Source organism: Chelonia mydas, chromosome 7 (assembly GCF_015237465.2).
Source record: "Chelonia mydas isolate rCheMyd1 chromosome 7, rCheMyd1.pri.v2, whole genome shotgun sequence".
Taxonomy (NCBI): Eukaryota; Metazoa; Chordata; order Testudines; family Cheloniidae; genus Chelonia; species Chelonia mydas.
This window is the reverse complement of record NC_057853.1, coordinates 88,757,050-88,777,509: the sequence shown is the minus strand read 5'-3', so window position 1 is coordinate 88,777,509 and position 20,460 is coordinate 88,757,050. Positions and strand designations below refer to the sequence as shown.

Below are 20,460 nucleotides of genomic sequence, written 5' to 3'. Positions count from 1 at the left end.
TCCTCATCTTGGGAGGAGGAAGAAGAGACCAGCACCGGCAGGGGGTCCTCTTCCTCTCCTTATGCACCAACCGAGTCCTGTAGATCTAGGTCCTGAGGCTCAATACTGGGCTTGGTACTGGAGTCCAGGTCAGGTGCCGGTTGTAGGGATGGAAGCTCTCTTCTCTCTGAGTCTATGGAGTATGAGTATCTGGAAGAGGGCCCTTGTACATGGGGAAACCCCTATGGGTTCCAAAATGGCCACTGCATCTGCATAGGCCAGTGCCCACTGGGCCAAGTACTTGGCAGTACCTCTGTGTCTGGGTCCATCAACCGGCAGAGCTGCCCGGGGCGGAACTGGCTGACAACGAGCCTTCCTCCAGAGACCATGGAGGGGCAATACCTGTTAGTCTGGGGAACAGTGCCGAGGTGGGAAGACCTGTGTCAAGGCAGGCAGGAACGGTTTCCCTCTAGAGAGTACTGAGGGCAGGAGTGGCAGAAGCTCCCTAAAAGTGTGGGGGCTACCAACCTGTGGCTCTGCCCCCTTGCTGCCCCTTCTTCCCAAGATCTCGCACAACACCTTCTCTCTAAGCCTCCACCATCGTGCTGCCCATTCCCTCCAAGGCCCTGCCCTCACACTGTCCTTTCCCCCAAGGCCCTGCTTCTGCACTACCTCTTCCCCTGAGGCCTTGCCCCCTGCTTGCTCCTCTCACGCCCCTTCCCCCGTTGCTTTCCCTTACAGCTGGCAAAGTTGACAATAATTGTCTTAGTCACCCATTTTCCCCCCTTGACAGTCATTGGGTAATTTAAGTAAAAATATTTCTCAGCTCGATAAGTACTGGATTGGACTGAAAGAGCTTGAGATGTAGTTTAAGCTGTACACAATCAGCATTTTCCATCTGGTGATTTATAAGTTACAGTGCTTTATGCAGATGGATTTTTGTATAATCCCCCCAGCTTTGGGAGCCAGATTTTTCCTTCCGTAGCTGCAAAATCAATAAGGCTCCCTGAAGAGTTGTTCATCACACAGGAAATGTAAAGCAAACTGAAGTAAAATTCTCAGCAATTGCAGTTTAATACAGATGAAAAATCACATGAAGGCAAAAACAGTATTTTACACAGAAAATAAAAATAGGAACTTATTGAATGTTGCTATATAATCATCATTGAGTTGATGTTCAAGAGCTGCTACACTGATGAAAATACAAGGAAATTAAACTTTAATGGAATAGAAATGGCATGTTTATTTACAGCGAGAAGATACACATGTTCAGGGTTTAAGTTTACTGAAGAAAAATATTTCTTACAATATTATTTATATTTCCATAGTTCCTAGAAGTCTTAGTCACAGAGCAGGACTCCACTGTGTTAGGTGCTATACAAACACAGATGTTTAAGGGTCAAATTTCTGGGGTACAAAAGACAAGAGCAAGAAATCATTTTTTCCTTAAGATATTATTGTAATTATTTTAAAAAAGACTGGCTTCAGTCATGATTAGGGCCCTACTAAATACATGGCTGTGAAAAACGTGTCATGGACCATGCAATCAGACCTCCCCTGTGAAATCTAGTTATTGAAGGGGAAGGGAACGGCTGGGGAACCTACCAGGCCTTCGGCTCCAGCTGCTAGTCTTGGCTGGGCTGGGGAGGAACAGGACTTGCTCTTCCCCTGCACAGCCACTTGGGGGAAAATGGGGGGGTGGAGTGGGGGGGAAATCAGACCCACCTCTGGGTACCTACCCCAGCTGCAGGAAGCTCCAGGACTGGGCAGCAGCCCTGGAGCGTCCTGCAGTGGTAGGAAGTTGATAGAGATGAGGCTGATCTCCCCTGTGCTGCTGAGAGCACTCCAGCCAGGGGCTTCTAGCTACTAGTTCTGGCTGGGCTGGGGAGGGACAGGACTTGCTCTTCCCCTGCAGGGCCGCACTCGCGGGGGAGATCAGATCCACCTCCGGGTACTTACCCTGTGCTGCTGGGAGCACCCTGTAGCCAGGGGAGGTACCCACCTGAACCTCCAGCAACCTCCTGTGGCTACAGGAAGCTCCAGGGCTGCTGCCCAGTCCCAGAGCTTCCCGCAGCCACAGGAGATACCTGGAAGCAGGTCTGATCTGCCCTGAGAGTGGCTGTGCAGGGGAAGAGCTCGTCCTGTCCCTCCCCAACCTGGCCAGAACTAGCAGCTAGGAGCCCCCGGCTGGGGCACTCCCAGTAGCACCTCTAGGTCAGACCCATCTCCACCTCTAGCTCCGGGGGTGCTGCCTTCAGAGCCCAGAAGTGAGAGTGGCAATCCCATGACCCCACTACAAGAGCTTTGCGACCCCTCCACAACCTTCCCTTTGGATCACGACCCCCACAGTTACAACACCATGAAATTTCAGATGGAAACTTCTGAAAACATGGAATTGACTAATTTTCAAATCCTATGCCTGTGAAATTGACCAGAATGGACTGAATTTGGTAAGGCCCTAGTCATGATAGTTATTCTAATTCTTTAAATTGCATTTCACTCCTTTAAGTTGTGTATCAGAAATATTAATATAGTCTGTTAGAAGTTTAATTTGGCATACTATTATCCTTTCAAATAAGACCTCCCACAAAGATCAGTAAATACAATGCACTCCAAAATACAAATTGAAAAATAAAGTTATTGGTTAATATGTACGTAATGTACATCAACCCCCACTTCAAGGTTTACATTAACCAGAGAAAGGTACATCAATACGATTATGCTAATATAAAATTTCAAATAAAGTAGTTACTAACTGTATTTGCAAGAAATTGCAGTATTTGCAATTGTGTAGTTATTGTTGCTGACAGAGCTACTGAGATTAGATATCTCTTTACACCAAATAGGGTGAGACTTTTCATACTTCACAGTACTAAAAAGTTTGGCCAAAGCCAATTATTTTCATCCAAGCACCTACAGTACCACTGCAAATACATACTACGTATAGTAAAAAATACTGGACAACTTTATGCTAGCCAGAATTACAGCGTTGAGATTCGCTGTTTAGTATGAAAAATTAAGAGGTGGTCAGCTAAAAGATGCCAGAAAGATTGCTCTAGCTTCAAACAATTCTTAGTAAAGACTATTTCAAGTATTCAATAGTAGCATTAAATATAAGAGATCCAATGTTGTAGTCAGAGTGTTTTTGATTGCAGAACGATTGCAAATTAAGGCTTCAACTGATAAGTAAAACATACCTACAGTGTTACTTTGCTAAGATTTTACTATTAAAAAAGTAACAAATTAGTTTACTCATACCTCTCCAGAAACAAGGAGTACCTTGCATCAGCACAAGTAAGGTCTCAAATGCATAACTTAGAAAGCTTGCCAAAGGAAAAAGATTATTCAAGTCATAGTGAATACAGCGGCATTAAGGTTCCAATCATGCAATTGACCACAAGACACAGCAGTCTATCTGTGCATTGCTGATAGCAGGACTAGCACCCAACTCTGTAATAGAGCACACTTACCATCTTTCTTAGTTTCCTTTTTTATTTACTACACAGCAAGTTTATTTTAAATTTACCAGGTACACTAAAATCACCCACCCCAAGTTAAAAGTTTAAGGAGCAGTTACAACATTCATGTAGTACATTTTCAAAATATGTATTTGCATCTGTAACCTTTTATTAGAATTCTGCAAAATTAAAGCCACTGTCTGAAATAACCAGCTCCAAAAACAAACATTTGATTATGCCAAACGAGTAAATCAAGCTTCAGTTTTCCAAAACACCTTACACATAATACAGCAGTACCAAAATAGCACAATTTCAATTATTCAAATTGATTTTCCACCAAGCACATTGATTGACTGGCAGACACCACTGAATTGTCCTCCACTGAAAAACAGAACCCACCTCTGCTTCCCTTTACACATTCCTCCCCCCCGCCCCGTCCCCCCCAAAAAGCCTCCATGCACTACAGTGGATGGGACTACTCAGTAGTACCTCCATCTTGGAGCAAATTTAAGTGAATGAAAAAGGCAGCTGCTTTAGTTATAGGAGGCTTATGTCCAATTTGTCTATATACTCCAGTTTTGTCATCTGATCCCTTTTAATAAACTTCATAGGTGAAAACCTGGCTCCTAGAAGTGGAAAAAAACTTCCAACTTCAATGGGGAAAACATTTCATCCCATAAGGTTCAAAACCAGAACATAGTCTCATTAAAACAAGGTGACTCATTCCTGGAAACAGAAGTTTATTTGTTTCAGGGGGGCTTTTCACGATTCCTTATGTTTACTTTGTATTTAAGCTAAGTGTGTTTAGAAAAAGTTTAATTCTTCATAGCTTTTCTCCCCACTTGCTCCTGCAGTGAAGCCCATAAAAATGAATATTATGAAAATGCTTATTATGACAATAAACTGAAGTCATATACTACTATAGCTTCAAGATAGGATCAAGCAAGAGAAAAAGCTGATATGAAGATGGAGATAAAACAGAAAAGATCATACAAATACTGACAGTTCATTTCTTTGCCACATTTGCTTCAGGATGAATGACGCTCCTTATCCATCCTATCAGTACTTGATTCACTTAAAAGATAACTGCAGTGATTTAGCTTTACTAAGGTACTAATATTTCACTAAGAATGTTTCCAAATGTTTAGAAATTCCCAACGTTTTAGTAATTCCATTCAGTGACAAACCATTATCCCTTCATTGAAATTGTAATATTTATAATACAGCATTGTACTGCCCAGCATAATGCTAAGCCTTGTAAAACAGATTGAAACTATAAAAATATAGGTATGGTTCCATTAGAAACGTATTAAAAATCAAATTATTTCAAAATTATTTTGAGTTCAAATTTTATATTCCAAAAAGTTATTTTATCATCTGATTTGACCCTACTCATTCAATTAACCAATATGACTTGGGAACAATAGAATACATGAGTAAAATTTTCAATAGCACCTAAGTGAAACTCAGTGGGATTTAGGCACTTAGAATCTTACTCCTTATAATTTTGCAACTGCTTGAGTTTCATTGGTTTCTATGGGTCTTGACGTTTCTCAGGGTCTTGACATTTCTCAATCTGATCTGCCTAATGAGACAATCATGATAATGGATTCTATTTGACTGTTTTCCGTATCTGTATTCTATTTCAGACACTTATTCTTTGTAACTATCTGCATTTTTTATATTAAAATTTTCTTTTCAGTATCTTACATTTTTCAGTGGCAATTAATCCTACTTTAATACAGGTGCAACTCCTTTAAAAATTAGCAATACTGTACTCAGGGAACAAGTAGTCCATTCTTTTAGAATAAACAGTCCTGTTTCAAGGATTGGCTGGCACATAGACGGGGGTACATCTCCACTGCACTTGGGAGTGTGCTTCCCAGCTCAGGCAGACACACACACGTTAGCCCTGCTCGAGCTGCATGCAAAAACCATCAGTGTAGCTGGAGGCAGCACAGGTAGTAGCTTGGGCTAGCCAAACGTGTATGAACCCAGGGTGTCCAGTGGGTTAGTACTCACGTGGTTAGCTCGAGCGGCCACCCATGCTACTCTTGGCTACATTGCTGTTTAGCAAGCTAGCTCAAGCGGAACTAGTGCATGTCTTTTGACCCAAGCTGGGAAGGACACTCCCAGTTGCAGAGTAGACGTACCCAAAAAAGCCCAAGGTGGCTAATATAACGATAGCATTTGGTTCCAGAACAATAATAAAAAAATCTCTGCCTGACAGTTGTTAGACTTTACTATCACTACCACTTGTCAGAGGATAAGGAAATCCAGTCTGAATGGGGCCAAACATGCAATATTCGTATGCCTTACCCTGAACTGTTAAACAAGAACAGTATGACATTGAAGGAGACCTATAAGACTGGCAGAGGATTGGTACATCTTCTAGAGCAACAGCCACTGCACGGCTTCAGAAAATTCAGGACACGCCTCCCTCAGTGACCAATTAGCTCTGGCAGGTAGGCTGAAGAAGGCTTTATGCCATGGAAATTCAACTCCCTGCGTCTTTTTGGATGGATAATACCCCTGGCGGCACTATCCAAGGAAGCTGCTATGCTCAGAAGAGTGCGGGAATTAGAATCATGGCTGACTCCTGCCTAGACAGTGGTTGGGGAGAAAGCACTTGGCTGCCCTTTCAGGGTTCAAGAACGAAAGGGCGCAAACATCTAGCTGCAAAATAAGCAAATAGGAGAGGATCATTTTATGCCTGAGACATCAGAGAAACACTAAGAAACAGAAGGACCGACAGAACGAGGGAGTCAGATGAGAGGGAAATGCCATCAGTCCCATTAAGTGCCATTCTGGTAAGCTAAAGTCTCCTGGTCCACTAAACCTATCTACTGTGCAAGCTTAGAAAACAGGAATAATATAAATAAATTATATAGTAATGCATATAAATGTATAAATATACTTTACCTTGCATCTTCATATTTGTAACAAATGCTTATCCCAACAGCCAGGTTAATTAAAGAAATTATTTTCAAAATTGTGCTCAAGCAATAGGGACAATATATACTTAGAATTTTAAGAAATCCCTGAATTAAGACATAGGAATAAGCATTTATCATCAGTTTAAAGATGTAAGAGAAGAATGTGAATATATGAGCAGGAAATAAAAAACCAACACTGATGAGAAACACTTGTTCACCACACACACCAAACTGCATACCAGAAATCAATTTCCATGATATTTGCTCTGTTCTGCTCCCTCAAAGTTCATCAGTGGAAGTATCATTAGTTTTTGATAATTTGCATTCCTCACTGAAGTGGCAGTTTTGAAGGATGTCCTTATAATGGTTCTTCAGATCTGTGTACAGAGAGACAGTTTCCTCCGAGTGAGGAAATGGCAGCAGCTTTTCATTCAATAGTATCTGTACTTGGTACTCCTCCTCAGGGGTCTTAGCTTGGTCACAGTGATAAAGCACAAATATCAGGTTTGAGGCATAAGGCACAATGCGACCACTACGAAACTTCCGATGCATTTGTTTTTCGTAATTGTTAGCGGCAAGGGGCTCCTCATCCTTGAAGAAACCCATTAGAGCAAGCAGTGGCTGAAGGGTCTCTGCATGTCCAAATTGCAGGATTACAGGTGAAGAAATGGGCATGGAACTAGAAAACATAAAAGTGAAGCATAAGCAAGATAGTCATCTGTGTTAAAAGCAAATACTAGTGTACTGTTCAGTTGTTAGCAAAAAGTGTAGATTATTTTAAACATTTGTTTTACACTGACGTTTACTAAAAACCCATTTGGAAACAGAGGTGTCCAACTATCTGAAACCTTTTATTTTAAAAAAACCAAAACATTTTAAAATGTATTTTTAACAATCAAAAATGTAATTGTACTTTTAAAAAATGTTAGCAGCTGTATTTTACCTATTAAGTACTATTACTATCAATTAATTGCTAAGTAGTAACCAGAAGTTCTAGTACCCCAACAAAATGACGACTTACTTGGCATTACTGAAATAATCAGATGACTGAAATATTAGTATAGACAGGCAAAGCCTGTTCAGAAAGGACAAGCACGGAAAAAAACAGATGAAGGTTCCATTATATACTAAGACACTTGCTCTGATATCTGGTGAAAAGCAAACCTGTTGAAAGACTCTTGGTGAAGATAAAAGGAAAAAAAACAGGGACAATGTCATGGCAGGGATCTACTATAAGGCCACCAAATCAGGAAGAAGAAGTGTATCAAGCATTTTTAGACTAAACCACAGAAGTATCCAAAGCACAGGACCTAGTGATAATGGAAGACGTTAGCTGCCCAAATATTTGTTCAAAAAATATATGGCAGGACACAGATTGTCCACCAAGTTTTTAGAATGTACTGCGGACAGCATTTTTGTTTCAGAAGGTAGAGGGAGTAAATAGGGGCTGGTTATTTTAGATTTTATTCTGACAAATGGGGGAACTGGTTGAGAATCTGAAGGTGGAAGGCAACTTGTGTGAAGGTGACCACACACACACAAAAAAAGAGTTTGTGATTCTGAGGAAAGAGTGAGAGCAGCAGAATAAAAATATCTGATGATGAAAATCAGAGAAATGGTAGGCATGGTCACATGGGACAGAAATCTATGGGAAAAGGAATCCAGGAGAGATGGCAGTTTCTAAGAGAGACACAATAATAAATGCACAACAGCAAATTATCCCAAGGTGGAGGACAGATAAGAACATCACTAAGAACAATGACTACATCAGGTGCTTTTTAATAACTTGAAAGTCAAAGCAATTGTACAAACTGGAAACAAGGACAAGAATATACAAGGGAAAGTACAAAATAATAGTACGAACATGTAGGGACAAAATCAGAAAGGCAAAACTGTAACTGAATTACTTTTTATCCTTTATGTTCCTGGCTAGTTGTAAGTCCATCACCTAACGGGAAAGGAAAGCAAACAACAGAGGACAGAGAAACTGAAGTGTTTAATGCCTATTTCACTTCATTCTTCACTAAAAAGGTTAATTATGACCTCATGTGAAACACATTTAATATTGACAAAGGAAAACAATCTTGGGTCAAAACAGGTTAAAGAGTATTTGGATAAATTAGATGTATTCAAGTTTGCAGGGACAGATGAAGTACACCCTCCAGTACTTAAGGAACTAGCCAAAGTAATCGCTGAATCTTTAGTGATTATGTTTGAAAACTCATGGAGGTCTTAGAGTACTAGTGAAGGGCAAACAGAACCCATCTTTACAAAGGGGAACAGAGAGGACCTAGGGAATTATAGGCCAGCTGGTCTAACTTTGATACCCAGAAAGATACTGATACAAATTATTAAACCATCAATTTGTTCAAACCTAGTGGATAAGGTGATAAGTACTAGCCAATATGAGTATGTATGTCAAAGCAACCTAGTTTCCTTCTTTGATAGGGTAACCAGCCCAATGGCTAAGGAGGAAGCAGTAGACGTGATAAATCTTGATTTTAGTAAGGCTTCTGACATAATCCTACATGACATTCTCTGAAGCAAACTAGGGAAATACGGTCTAAATTAAATTACCATAAGGTGGGTGCATAACTGGTTGAAAGACAGTTCTTAAAAAGTAGTTATCAGTGGTTCAATGACATGCTAGGACGACATTACTAGTGGGGCCTCAGAGGGTGGGCCCACTACTATTCAATATTTTCATTAATGACTTGGATGAAAAAGCAGAGAGTATGCTTATAAAATCTGCAGGTAACACCTAGCTAGGAGGGGATGTAAGCACAAATTCAAAATGACCTTTGAAAATTGGTCTAAAATCAACAAAACGAAATTCAATAAAGACAAGTGCAAAGTACTATACTTAGGAAGGAAAAATCCAATGCACAAATACAAAACAGAGAAAAACTGGCCAGGCAACTGTATTGCAGAAAAGGATCTGGGGTTATAGTGGATCACAAATTGAATATGACTCGGGGGGGGGGGGGGGGGGGGGGAGATATACCTGTCTTCAAATATGTAAAAGGTTATTATAAAGAGGATGATGATCAATTGTTCTCTGTGTCCACGGAGGGTAGGACAACTAGTAATTGACTTAGTTTTCAGCAAGGGGGAATCATGTTAGATATTAGGAAAAGCTTATCAATTAAAAGGGTACAGAAACACTGGAAAAGATTACTTAGGGAGGTTTTAGAATTCCCATCAGTGGAGGCTTTTAAGACCAGGTTAGACAAACACCTATCAGCAATGGTCTAGGTATACTTAATCCTGTCTCAGTATCAGTGGATCACCATATGACTTCTTGAGGTCCCTTGTAGCCCTACATATCTATGATTTATTGCAGTGCACTATAACTATGTTGAAACAGGTCAAGAAGAGTTGAACTGTGTGCATCCATATGATATATGAAGATTTATCTCAGATCGTCCAAGCAAACTGTCAGGTTCAACCTCTTCCCTCTCAAAGTTAACTAACATGTCTAATCACAAGCTAAGAACTTGGATATGAACTTTAAGACAAATTTTGGGATCTCATTGCTTCCTCCCCCAGCAGAAACCCTGGAAAGAGGCAGATAAGCAGGAAACCGCTATAAAGTAAGCTTTATGGAGTCTTATGTAAGTGGAGTTTCCTTACAAGGACTGATTTGGGAGATTATGGGGTGGGGACAGAGAAGGCACCTATTTTCATCTGTTTCAAAATATAACACCAAAATTGCTCTCCATCATGAGACTTGTGTGTTGAAAAGTTTGCCAAAACTCTAACACATTGCTATTAAGCCTAAACAATCGAAAACATGATGCGTAAATAAGACAATGTTTTTGGATAGCCAATATAGTTTTCACTGTATTTTGTTCTGATGAATGTGAATTATTAGAATGACAATGCTTGGTTCTTCATTACACCGTGTAACTAAGGTAATCTAGGGGAGCTGCGACCAGGGTCTCTTGTTTTTGGCCATTTGCTTATTTTAGGGAAAAAAGCAAAGATTGTTTAGCAAAGTAATACAACTTGTATTTAAGATACTGTTCCTCTTCAAATGCCCTGGATAAATACTTAAGTCAGCTCAGCATTTTATATGACAGCGCCATTTTAAATCACCTCATGTTTTAGAGTGAATCCAAGGGATAGCACCTAGGATGACTTAATAAAGCCCGCAAGTTGCAATCATCTTGAAGCTGGCAAGCTTTAAGGTTTCAAAACAGCAGTTCTGGTACAGTAAGCCATTCAGAACCTCTAACTGCTATGACAAACATACAAAAGATAAGGGCAAATTAGTGCTAAGGTATAAATTATGTTAATTGCACAATTTATTAGTACTTCATGTTAATAAATAACATCAAACTGCAATAAAATTCAAGTGTGTTTTTTGAGGTTACAACTTTTAAGTAAAACGAAAAAGGAGTACTTGTGGCACCTTAGAGACTAACAAATTTATCTGAGCATAAGCTTTCGTGAGCTACAGAATTTGTGCATCCGATGAAGTGAGCTGTAGCTCACGAAAGCTTATGCTCAAGTAAATTTGTTAGTCTCTAAGGTGCCACAAGTACTCCTTTTCTTTTTCCGAATACAGACTAACACGGCTCCTACTCTGAAACTTTTAAGTGTGAACTTCAAATCACACCAGAGCAAACAAATTCATAGTTTTTAAAAAAAGGTATATTTCTTCTTTGGTGCAGTATAACTACCACAGGATTATCTATTTTGCACACTGGGAAAAAAACGATATACATCCATAGTATCAGATTCTGTGTTCGTGTATCATGCTAAAAAAGGGGAATTATGTTTAGCTTACTGCAGCCATTCACAACTGCTACTACCAAGGAAACATTTGTTTTTCTGGCAGATGCTACTGCCTTATTCTCTCTCTACTTTCATTATGCAGAGACGTCATTCACATTTTCTAACTGAAGGCTGGATTGTGACCAGAGATAGGAAGAACTTCAAGAAAGGATACGTGGAACTTTTCCACCTCAGCACATCTGCAAAGGGGCCAGGCATAGTCATAATGAGGAGCACAGGTAAAACTCCTGAAGACACTAGATAGCCAAAAAGTATGCACCATCTCAGGAGTAGGAAAATAAGAACCAACCATAAAAGGGGCTAAAAAAAGATGGAAGGAAGACTGGCAATATCCAATTTACAATTGCATCTGCCAGTCTCTCCCAGAATTACAGGATCAGCAGCTAGAGGAGGATGCTAGAAAAAGACTCCTGTAAAAAACAAAAACAAAAAAGTGAACCCAAGAAGTGAAAGAAGGTACTATAGCTTTTTCCAAGGGCCATGAAGGTAAGTGGAAGATGTCCACACTGATATGAAATTGGAGAATGTCCAGCACCAGTGAGTTAATTCAAGTCCTCCCAAAAAAAAGGAACAAAGAATTCATAGCAACTTATGCCAAAGTTTGCTACTTATTTTGCTTTGTCATTTAAAAAAGAAAAGATACTTCTCCAGTTCGTTCCCTTTTGAGGTATGAGAATTCCCTTACTTCAGATGGTAACAGCAGGGCTTAGTTACAACCTCAAGTGCTGTATAGGGCTAATTTATATAACTCTTCTATAGTTATGTGCATCTATACACATACTTCACTTGAAAGTAGACCATTAGGGAGTCAATTTCACCACTATGAAAGCTGCCATCAAAATGACAAGACACTGCTGATTTCCTTGAAAGAGTTATTTATATGAGGCTGTATAAATATATGTACTATAAATGTAAATTAACCTTGTTTAAGCAAATTAACCATGGTTCAGAACTATACAAATCTATATCTATGTATCTTATGATCAATAGTTTATTAAAGCTAGAACCAAAAATGTTATTAAAAATTCTTTCTATACAGTGTCTAGCAGCATGAGCACAGAATTCAGATCATGAGCCAACTGGAATCTTGGCTGACTTCTGGGATCGTGGGTTTAACCTCTGCAGAAGTTTCTCCACCTGTAAAATGATAATAATTCCTACTCTAAATACTACCTTTAATAAGCAGTAAGGTACACACATGCTGAATGGGAAAATTATGTCCTAAGTGCCAAAAATCACTTCCAGCTACATAGATAGACAGAAGCTCAGGAAAAATGCTGTCTTCGACCACACTGGTTGAAACTTTGTTCCCTAGAAGTTGTGGATAAGCTCTCCCCCTTTGTCAGGTGCAGTAGTCCTCTTCCACAGATCATCTCCTTATTGTCAAGAAAGACAAAGTCCTCCTGTTGACACCATCTGCAGTGATTTCTATTGACCTCCAGGATGTGTCCATCCTTACCTGGGCCTTTACCATCAGTTGAAAGGACTGATGATACCACTACCTGTGTGCCTGATTCTTTAACCCTCACTCCCAGATCCTTGCAGTCACTATGGTCTGATCAGTCGGGCAGTATCATTGATGCCCACATGGGATGAGTAACATGGGGTAGTGGTCAGAGAGCCAGACGAGCCTCAGCAACCTTTCCATGATGCCTTGGATTTGGCCTCCAGGCAGAAACCACACATCCTGGGAGGTCAGATTGGCAGATGGATGCCTTTATCTCCCTAAGAAGGGAATCTATGACCATCACCACCCTTCTTCTAAGTGCAATTTATATAATTGTTAGATAATGGTGTACACCTTCACACATAATTGCATTTGAAAGCATCATAGGGATGGGAAATTCGCCACCATGCAAACTACCAATAACATGCCTATGTACTCCTAAACTCCTCAAAATAAAGCACCAGGATGGTGTTCTTCATCCTCACAAATCCAATGATTTGCATCTGATCATGTGTAGATCAAGTCCAGTTAATTATAAATATTGTTGTAGTAGCTAAGATCATGATGCTGCAAACTGCTTTGTGTGGGTGAACCCCTGTACCTCTACCCAGCCCCAGTGACTTTAATGGGGGCATTGTACTGGTGTAAGTCCACAAGCACAAAGCCCCATTGCAAGGTTTGAGCTATACAGATTTACTGCAGAACTAAAATGAAAGCGTCCAGAAACAAGGCTAAAAAGAAATAGTGGAGCACAATCATTAAATTTATTCAACCCCAAAACAATTTAGAAGGGACTTATCCATGTGTAATCATCTTCAATACTTCAGCTAACAAAATCTTAGACAAGAGAGACTGAAAAGGCCTATCATCTAAACCATCCTCATCCAACACAGGATCATTCCCTAATATACATTTCCTAGTGCTAGATCTAGTTGAGTTTTAGATGTGCCAAAAAAATGGGTTTCTACTACCAGAAGTTTGTTAAGACATTCAGTTTAGCTGTCCCATTTTAATTATTTTTAATATACCCTGTATTACCCTGAACAATCCTATCTTCTTTGTGTTTCACCTTTTAAATACTAAGTTTTTTGCATCTCCCTTCTACCTTCCCATCCACCTACAAGGATTTTGCTCCTTTCCCCTCCTCCCACAGCAATATTGCCTTCTATTTATTTCTGTTGATCTTTCTGATTCAGTTTGTCAATATGTTTCTGATACCAAGGTCTCCAGAAAACAATACAACATATCAGGCTCTCTCACCTAGGACAGAAAGCAGGACACATACAATACCCAAACAAAATCTGAAGGGAACACTCCATTCTCCAAAATAAGCTATATTAACCGTCCTACAATTCACTGGACAGTACTGACAGACAAAGTTATTTAAAATTTATCTTGGAGTGTTATACCAATAAATTAAAAACCAGCAGGATCTTATGAAAGGGAAAAAGGCAAAATACCACATTTATTGTGAATACAGAAAGAATCATAGTAAGCAGTTAGTTACAGCTATAACATTCCATTCAATCTCATATTTATTAACACATTCATTCATACAAACACACACACACACAGGTTCTGCAAGGTTGTTATCATAGTTACCAGCCTTAGAGTTGCTCATGCCAAGCCACTGGCCAGGTGGCCTGGACATGAGGAGGGAGCAGGGCCTTGTCAGATGCTCATCTGATGCTCCTGGAAGTTGGTTTGCAGAATCAGACCCCAAAGTTCTCACTTTTTAGAGTCTATTTTTATAGGAATTTCTTCCTATGCCAGTCTATGGGAATTGCTTCATCATGCTGTTGCTGAATCAATCAGCAGATAGCACATTCCTGACGGCTCCGTGCTGCTAGATGTTATCTTGTTCTTTGGTTCTCCCATTCTTGAGGCTGTTGGGTGGATTCCAGTCTGCCCTCTGGGGGTCCTCTGGTTATTTCCACTTGACGCCTTCTTCAGCCGATGGACACTGGATTCTTAGGCCGGCACCTCCCTGATCATTCAGTTATTATCCACACCAAGCATCCATCCACATACATCCTCTATCTCTATTTTAATCACAATTGCTAATACAACAAAAGGGCGGGGAGTCTCTGGGTGCTGGTTCTGTTGTTAGAGTATTGCTTTTAGTCTCTCTCTCTCTGTGAATTGCTTTGAGAACAGACTCTGTCTTAGAATATACTAACACAATTAGCAGCTTGCAAGTTCCACACATAGAGGGAGAGAAACAGTACCAAAAACCAAGAGACCTCTTCATTAGTAATACCCTGGAATTTAAACTATGGGGAATCAAACTCATTTGTGATTTTAATACAGAACTTCTCTAATATGATCCAACAGGAGCATAGAGTACTTGTAAGTCTAAATTCAACTGAATTACAGCCAGGCAATATTTCCTGTGTCCCTTTCAAACACTTATTTTGTAATTCCATTCCTGAATAATATAGCACGCCCCCAAATCAAGCTTTTCTAGCCAAATTTGTTCTTTATAAAACCACATTGCTTATTGCTCAGGATTTTATCCTGAAGATGATTTAGGTTTGTCTCTGAATATTTATTCCATTATTATAAAGAAGATGCCATTCCATAGACGCACACACACACACATTGGACAACAGAGGTCAGGATGACACCTTTCCTTTTTCAAGATCACAACATTTGTTTCTCTCCATTTTCTGGTACTTTACTAGCTCTCCTTGACTCCCCATGATCTGGGATTGGATTGTGACCTACCCCTTACCTCCATGTAAGGGGCAGCACATAACTGTATCATCCTAGAAGATATAAATTACTGAAGACCCTTATGGGCTACTCCCTCCTTACACCAGCTTGGCTTAGCTGGCCAGTGTGTTGTGGGATAAAGGGGAAGGACCACTATGTATCTGCCACTCCCCTTCCACCAAATTCATGCAGCATCACCCCAGAGCCTATGCCTCCCCACTTCTCCTCACACCCAAAATCATAAACCAAGCAGGCCGCTCAGGGAATGGGGCTCAATCTTTTACTCTAGGTGGTGACGTAGTAGCAAGCAATAATCTTATCCTTGGAAGCTTCATGGCCGATTCTCCTACTATTCAAGAACACTCATCACCAGGATTGGCTCATTTGTATATTTGTAAGTTTTCCAGGCATCCCCTCATCTACTTTTAAAATCATTATTCTTATAAGGCTGTACATTTAAAAAATATGTTTCCTGTTAAAATGCTACTATCCAGTCCCATGCTCAGTCTACTAGACCTTACCACCTCTGCAACTGACACATCCTTTGGGATGGTGGTCCTTCAAACAGCTCTGCTCCCTGCATCCTTGCGCCATCCTCCTTGAGCACAACTTGTCAGTTGCCCACAGTAGAATACACATAGGGACCAGCACTCAAAGAAGAGGAGGTTACTTATGTTATAATAACTGGCGGTTGTTCAAGATGTGTGGTCTCTCTCTGTATTCTACTATCCACACTGCTCCTCATCTGCTTTGGGCCATACTTAGATTCCTGGTACAGACAGGACTGTAGAGGCAGTTGGCTGACCCCACCCTTTATCTGTTCAGCTGGAGGCACGAGGAGGGCAAGGACACAGGCGTGGGTCAACGGATACTAATTGCAAAATTCTCCAACTCTGGACACGTGGATCCCCACAGTGGAATACACATAAAGATCAGCACTCGAAGAAGTTATGACACAAGAATTGTGAAGAAAAAGCTTCCAGTAGTGAAAAATCTTCTCATTGTCTAATTTGCCTTGAAATGTCCAGAAAAATTCTTTTATGATATAAAAATCACAAGCAAAATTTCAGATAACGAGTATAGTTTTGGCATCGTTGTATGGGTGACATAGGGAAGGAAACAAATGTGACTTATTCTCAACTTCAACTAGCATTTCTCCCTAATTGCATATGAAACTTCCAAATGACATTTTAGAAAGCAGAAAGCATAAGAGGCCTATAGTGTTGGCTACAGTACACCAAATGTTCATTGCAGAGAGCTTAGATTTTAAATCTTAAAATCCTTATTTATTTTCTATATAAACCAACTATTGTTCTCTTACAGGACTAGGAGTCATACTGTCATGAAAGTCACGAGGCCCCCTTAACAGTGACTTTCACTTGATAAACTGCCATTGAGAAATATGCTTCTTTAGAATTGCAAGTTAACACAAAAGTGTGAGCAATCAGAATTAAAAACTACTCAGCACAGAACTAACCCAACACCTGCCCATTGTATTCTCTTACTAAAGCTGATATTTTATACTCTATGAATGTTTAATCATCATCTTACTGGACAGATCAATTTACCTTTGAGACACCTGTAGCTGTTTTCTTCCCCGAAAACATCAATAACTTAAGAAAACTCAAAAACAGATCTTTCCTTATAAACCATATATTCATTGTTTATATATAATGGATCAAATGAAAATCCTCTATGTATGAAACCATAAGCCTTTGTATGAGAATGATCATATGACCATTTCCTTAAATAAAGCTCTTAATGTTATATAACACACTGCTCAGTTGTCCTCTAATTTGTGCAAGTTTGTTAAGTCCAGTTATCAACTGCTTCCGTGACAAAGAAATAGTGCCTTTTCTTCAAAGTGTACTGGCAAACATTAAATGAGTTATCTCCATAATTCCTAAAGAAATAGCTGACATGGGATAGGAAGCCACAGATCAACCGAAGCGGTAACATCTTGCACATCTAATTATATTCAATTTTGACCTTGTTCACAAAACGGAATACCAGACTGCTACCTCTTGTGTTTATTTATCATGGCATCCAAAAGATGCATGCCATTTAACATTAACACAGAAAGACAGAAAGAAAAAGAAAGACAGACAGCTGAACATTATGGCCATTTCTGCAAAGCACAGAAGCACACGGAAATTATGTATCTTGCTCTTGGAGTAAGTTTTAAATCCAAACAAGCTATCTTACAATTAATGCATAAAAATCTGCGGGGTTTTATTGTTCAAATAGAGTGATGCCAAGAAGAATTTCAATGGAGTTTATGAATCCATATTTAATTACTGGCACACAAAAGTTTTGTCAAAAATATTGGCGCAATTATTGTGCAAAGGAGATTGCTCATTTTTGATAGTCAACCTTCTAACTGGTTTCAGAGTAACAGCCGTGTTAGTCTGTATTCGTAAAAAGAAAAGGAGTACTTCTAACTATGCACTTGGACAACAGGGTAGTGGTCTAAACATCGTTCTGTGTTTCCTCTGAAGAACCAACGTTAAATCTAGATATTCTAGGCTTGCATCTTCAGTTATCCTCATTTCATAACAGATGGCAAAATAACCGTATTCATTGAAAACATACTCCAACCAGTTCTCAAAACCAGACTTTGGGATCCATGTCTGTCAAATATTAAGGGAGGGCTAATTTTAAAAGGCAAATAGAATGGCCTTATGGTAACTACGAAAGTACAGTAGGTGCATATCAAGCAGTGCGATGTTATAGTCAGTTCCTGAATACCCAAAAGTAGACCAAGACAAGAAATTTTGGAGTTTCACACCTAAAGGAAAAATTCTGCAGTTCCAAGTTCAAAACGACTTACTGCTCAAGAATAAGTTGTCCTGAGCCCACGGAAATCACAACAGATTAAGGAGAGATTGAAATAATTACTGTCCTTGAATTACACAGCAGACATAAGATTTATTTTTAAATCTAACCCACTTTATGGCCTAAGGATGTTTTAAAAATGAATGATAGAAAAAGAGTTAATTCAAATATATTTCAAGTAAAGGAAATGTGTCCTATCAGAAAGAAAAATACTATTTCAAAGCTAACTTACTTACCAAATATAGATCACTAGTTTTTATCTAAACTTGCCTAGAATTTTAACCAGCAGCTTCTCAGAGACCTGGATGCATGTCCTTTTTTTCAGTTTCAGACTAGCAGCCGTGTTAGTCTGTATCTGCAAAAAGAAAAGGAAGACTTGTGGCACCATAGAGACTAACAAATTTATTTGAGCATAAGCTTTTGTGAGCTACAGTTCACTTCATTGGATATATGCAGTGGAAAATACAGTGGGGAGATTTATATACACAGACAACATGAAACAATGGGTGTTACCATACACACTGTAACAAGAGCAATCCGGTAAGGAGAGCTCACACCGCACAAGAAAAACACTAACCCAGGAACCTATCCTTGCAACAAAGCCCATTGCCAACTGTGTCCACATATCTATTCAGGGGACACCATCATAGGGCCTAATCACATCAGCCATACTGTCAGAGGCTCGTTCACCTCCGCATCTACTAATGTAATATATGCCATCATGTGCCAGCAAAGCCCCTCTGCCATGGACATTGACCAAACTGGACACTCTCTACATAAAAGAATAAATGGACACAAATCAGACATCAAGAATTATAACATTCAAAAACCAGTCGGAGAACACTTCAATCTCTTTGGTCACTCGATTACAGACCTAAAAGTGGCAATTCTTCAATAAAAAAAACTTCAGAAACAGACTCCAACCAGAGACTGCTGAATTGGAATTAATTTGCAAACTGGATACAATTAACTCAGGCTTGAATAAAGACTGGGAGTGGATGGGTCATTACACAAAGTAAAACTATTTCCTCATGTTTATTCCCCCCCACCCCACCCCCACTGTTCCTCACACGTTCTTGTCAACTGCTGGAGATGGCCCACCTTGATGATCACTACAAAAGGTCCCCCCCCAACTCTCCTGCTGGTAATAGCTCACCTTACCGGATCACTCTTGTTACAGTGTGTATGGTAACACCCATTGTTTCATGTTGTCTGTGTATATAAATCTCCCCACTGTATTTTCCACTGCATGCATCCAATGAAGTGAGCTGTAGCTCACGAAAGCTTATGCTCAAATAAATTTGTTAGTCTCTAAGGTGCCACAAGTACTCCTTTTCTTTTTTTCAGTGTCTCTGAGGATTTTCCAATACTACATTTTTAATCTTTTATGTAGTACTAAAAGGCTTTCTGAGACAAGACTTCAACCTATTTTGTGTTAGGTAAGATATCCCAACCTTTCGCCACTCACTCTCATCACTCAGTAAGTTGAAACAAACATTCTCTAGGGTGCCTTAAAGCTCCCAAGAGAAATGGGAGCAGCTAGCTTTTTCAATAAAAAGGTCTAGGAAGGTGGTTTACTCACCATCTACAGTGGCCCATTGTGTCAGGGTGTGATGCTGTAAGGGGTCCTAATCCCTGGTACCTCCTTTTAGCTGTCTTCCTCTCACGAGGTGTTCCAGGGCTCAGTTCCCTGGCAAAGTCACAAAATCCAACCCCCCTTCTGAGGGAACAAAAAGGTTCAAAAGAAAGCCCTAACAAATCCAAAGTAATAATTCTTCTTTGGTCCCTTTCAAGCCAAACTAGATACTACTTCTCCAGCAGGATTCTCCACGCTTCCTGCCTTACTCAGGAGCTCCGGCAGTTTGCTGTGGAGGTCTCTGTCTTCCCAGTTAAAGGTCCTATCCCAGGACTTCTCCCATGGGAGCGTAACCTGTTTCTTGTGGGTTTCTACTATCCACTGTTGGCTTTAACTCAGGGCTTCCCATATGGGAGTCTACTCTGCTCCCTGTGGGTTTCTTCCACCAGATCTCGCTCCTTCTTAACCCCTTCCCAGGAGCCAGAGTCCACCTATAGGACTCTGGTCTGGATGCCTACACCAGCTTTCTTCTCAGAGCCTCATGAGAGGAACTCTGTCAATGTCTCCCTTGCCAAGGGACCCTGACCATTCTCTTGGGTTTCTCATTCACCCCGACAGAAGCCTACTCTACCTGCTGTGAACTCCTTCTAGTATGTTGCAGATCTTCTCTGGAGAGCTCCTTTTTTCCCCTCCCCCTCCCTAAGCATCTTTTCC

At 40.1% G+C, this 20,460-nt stretch overlaps 1 protein-coding gene across 4 annotated transcripts in view; it reads right to left on the bottom strand.

Annotated features, from left to right (window-relative positions):
* Window positions 1–1,029: 1,029 nt before the first annotated feature.
* Window positions 1,030–20,460, bottom strand: part of MINPP1 (multiple inositol-polyphosphate phosphatase 1) — a 41,751-nt gene continuing 22,320 nt past the window's right edge. The window contains exons 5-6 of one of the 4 annotated variants that reach the window (XM_043550991.1): window positions 19,753–19,887; window positions 1,030–7,052 (exon numbers count right to left, since the gene is read on the bottom strand). In XM_043550991.1, the coding sequence (XP_043406926.1) occupies window positions 6,653–7,052; window positions 19,753–19,887 (535 nt within the window). In that variant the 3' untranslated portion in view covers window positions 1,030–6,652. Of the gene's footprint in view, window positions 7,053–18,509; window positions 18,526–19,752; window positions 19,891–20,460 lie in introns of those variants that run through there. The other 3 variants (XM_027833711.3, XM_043550992.1, XM_007071583.4) reach the window with 3 other exon arrangements.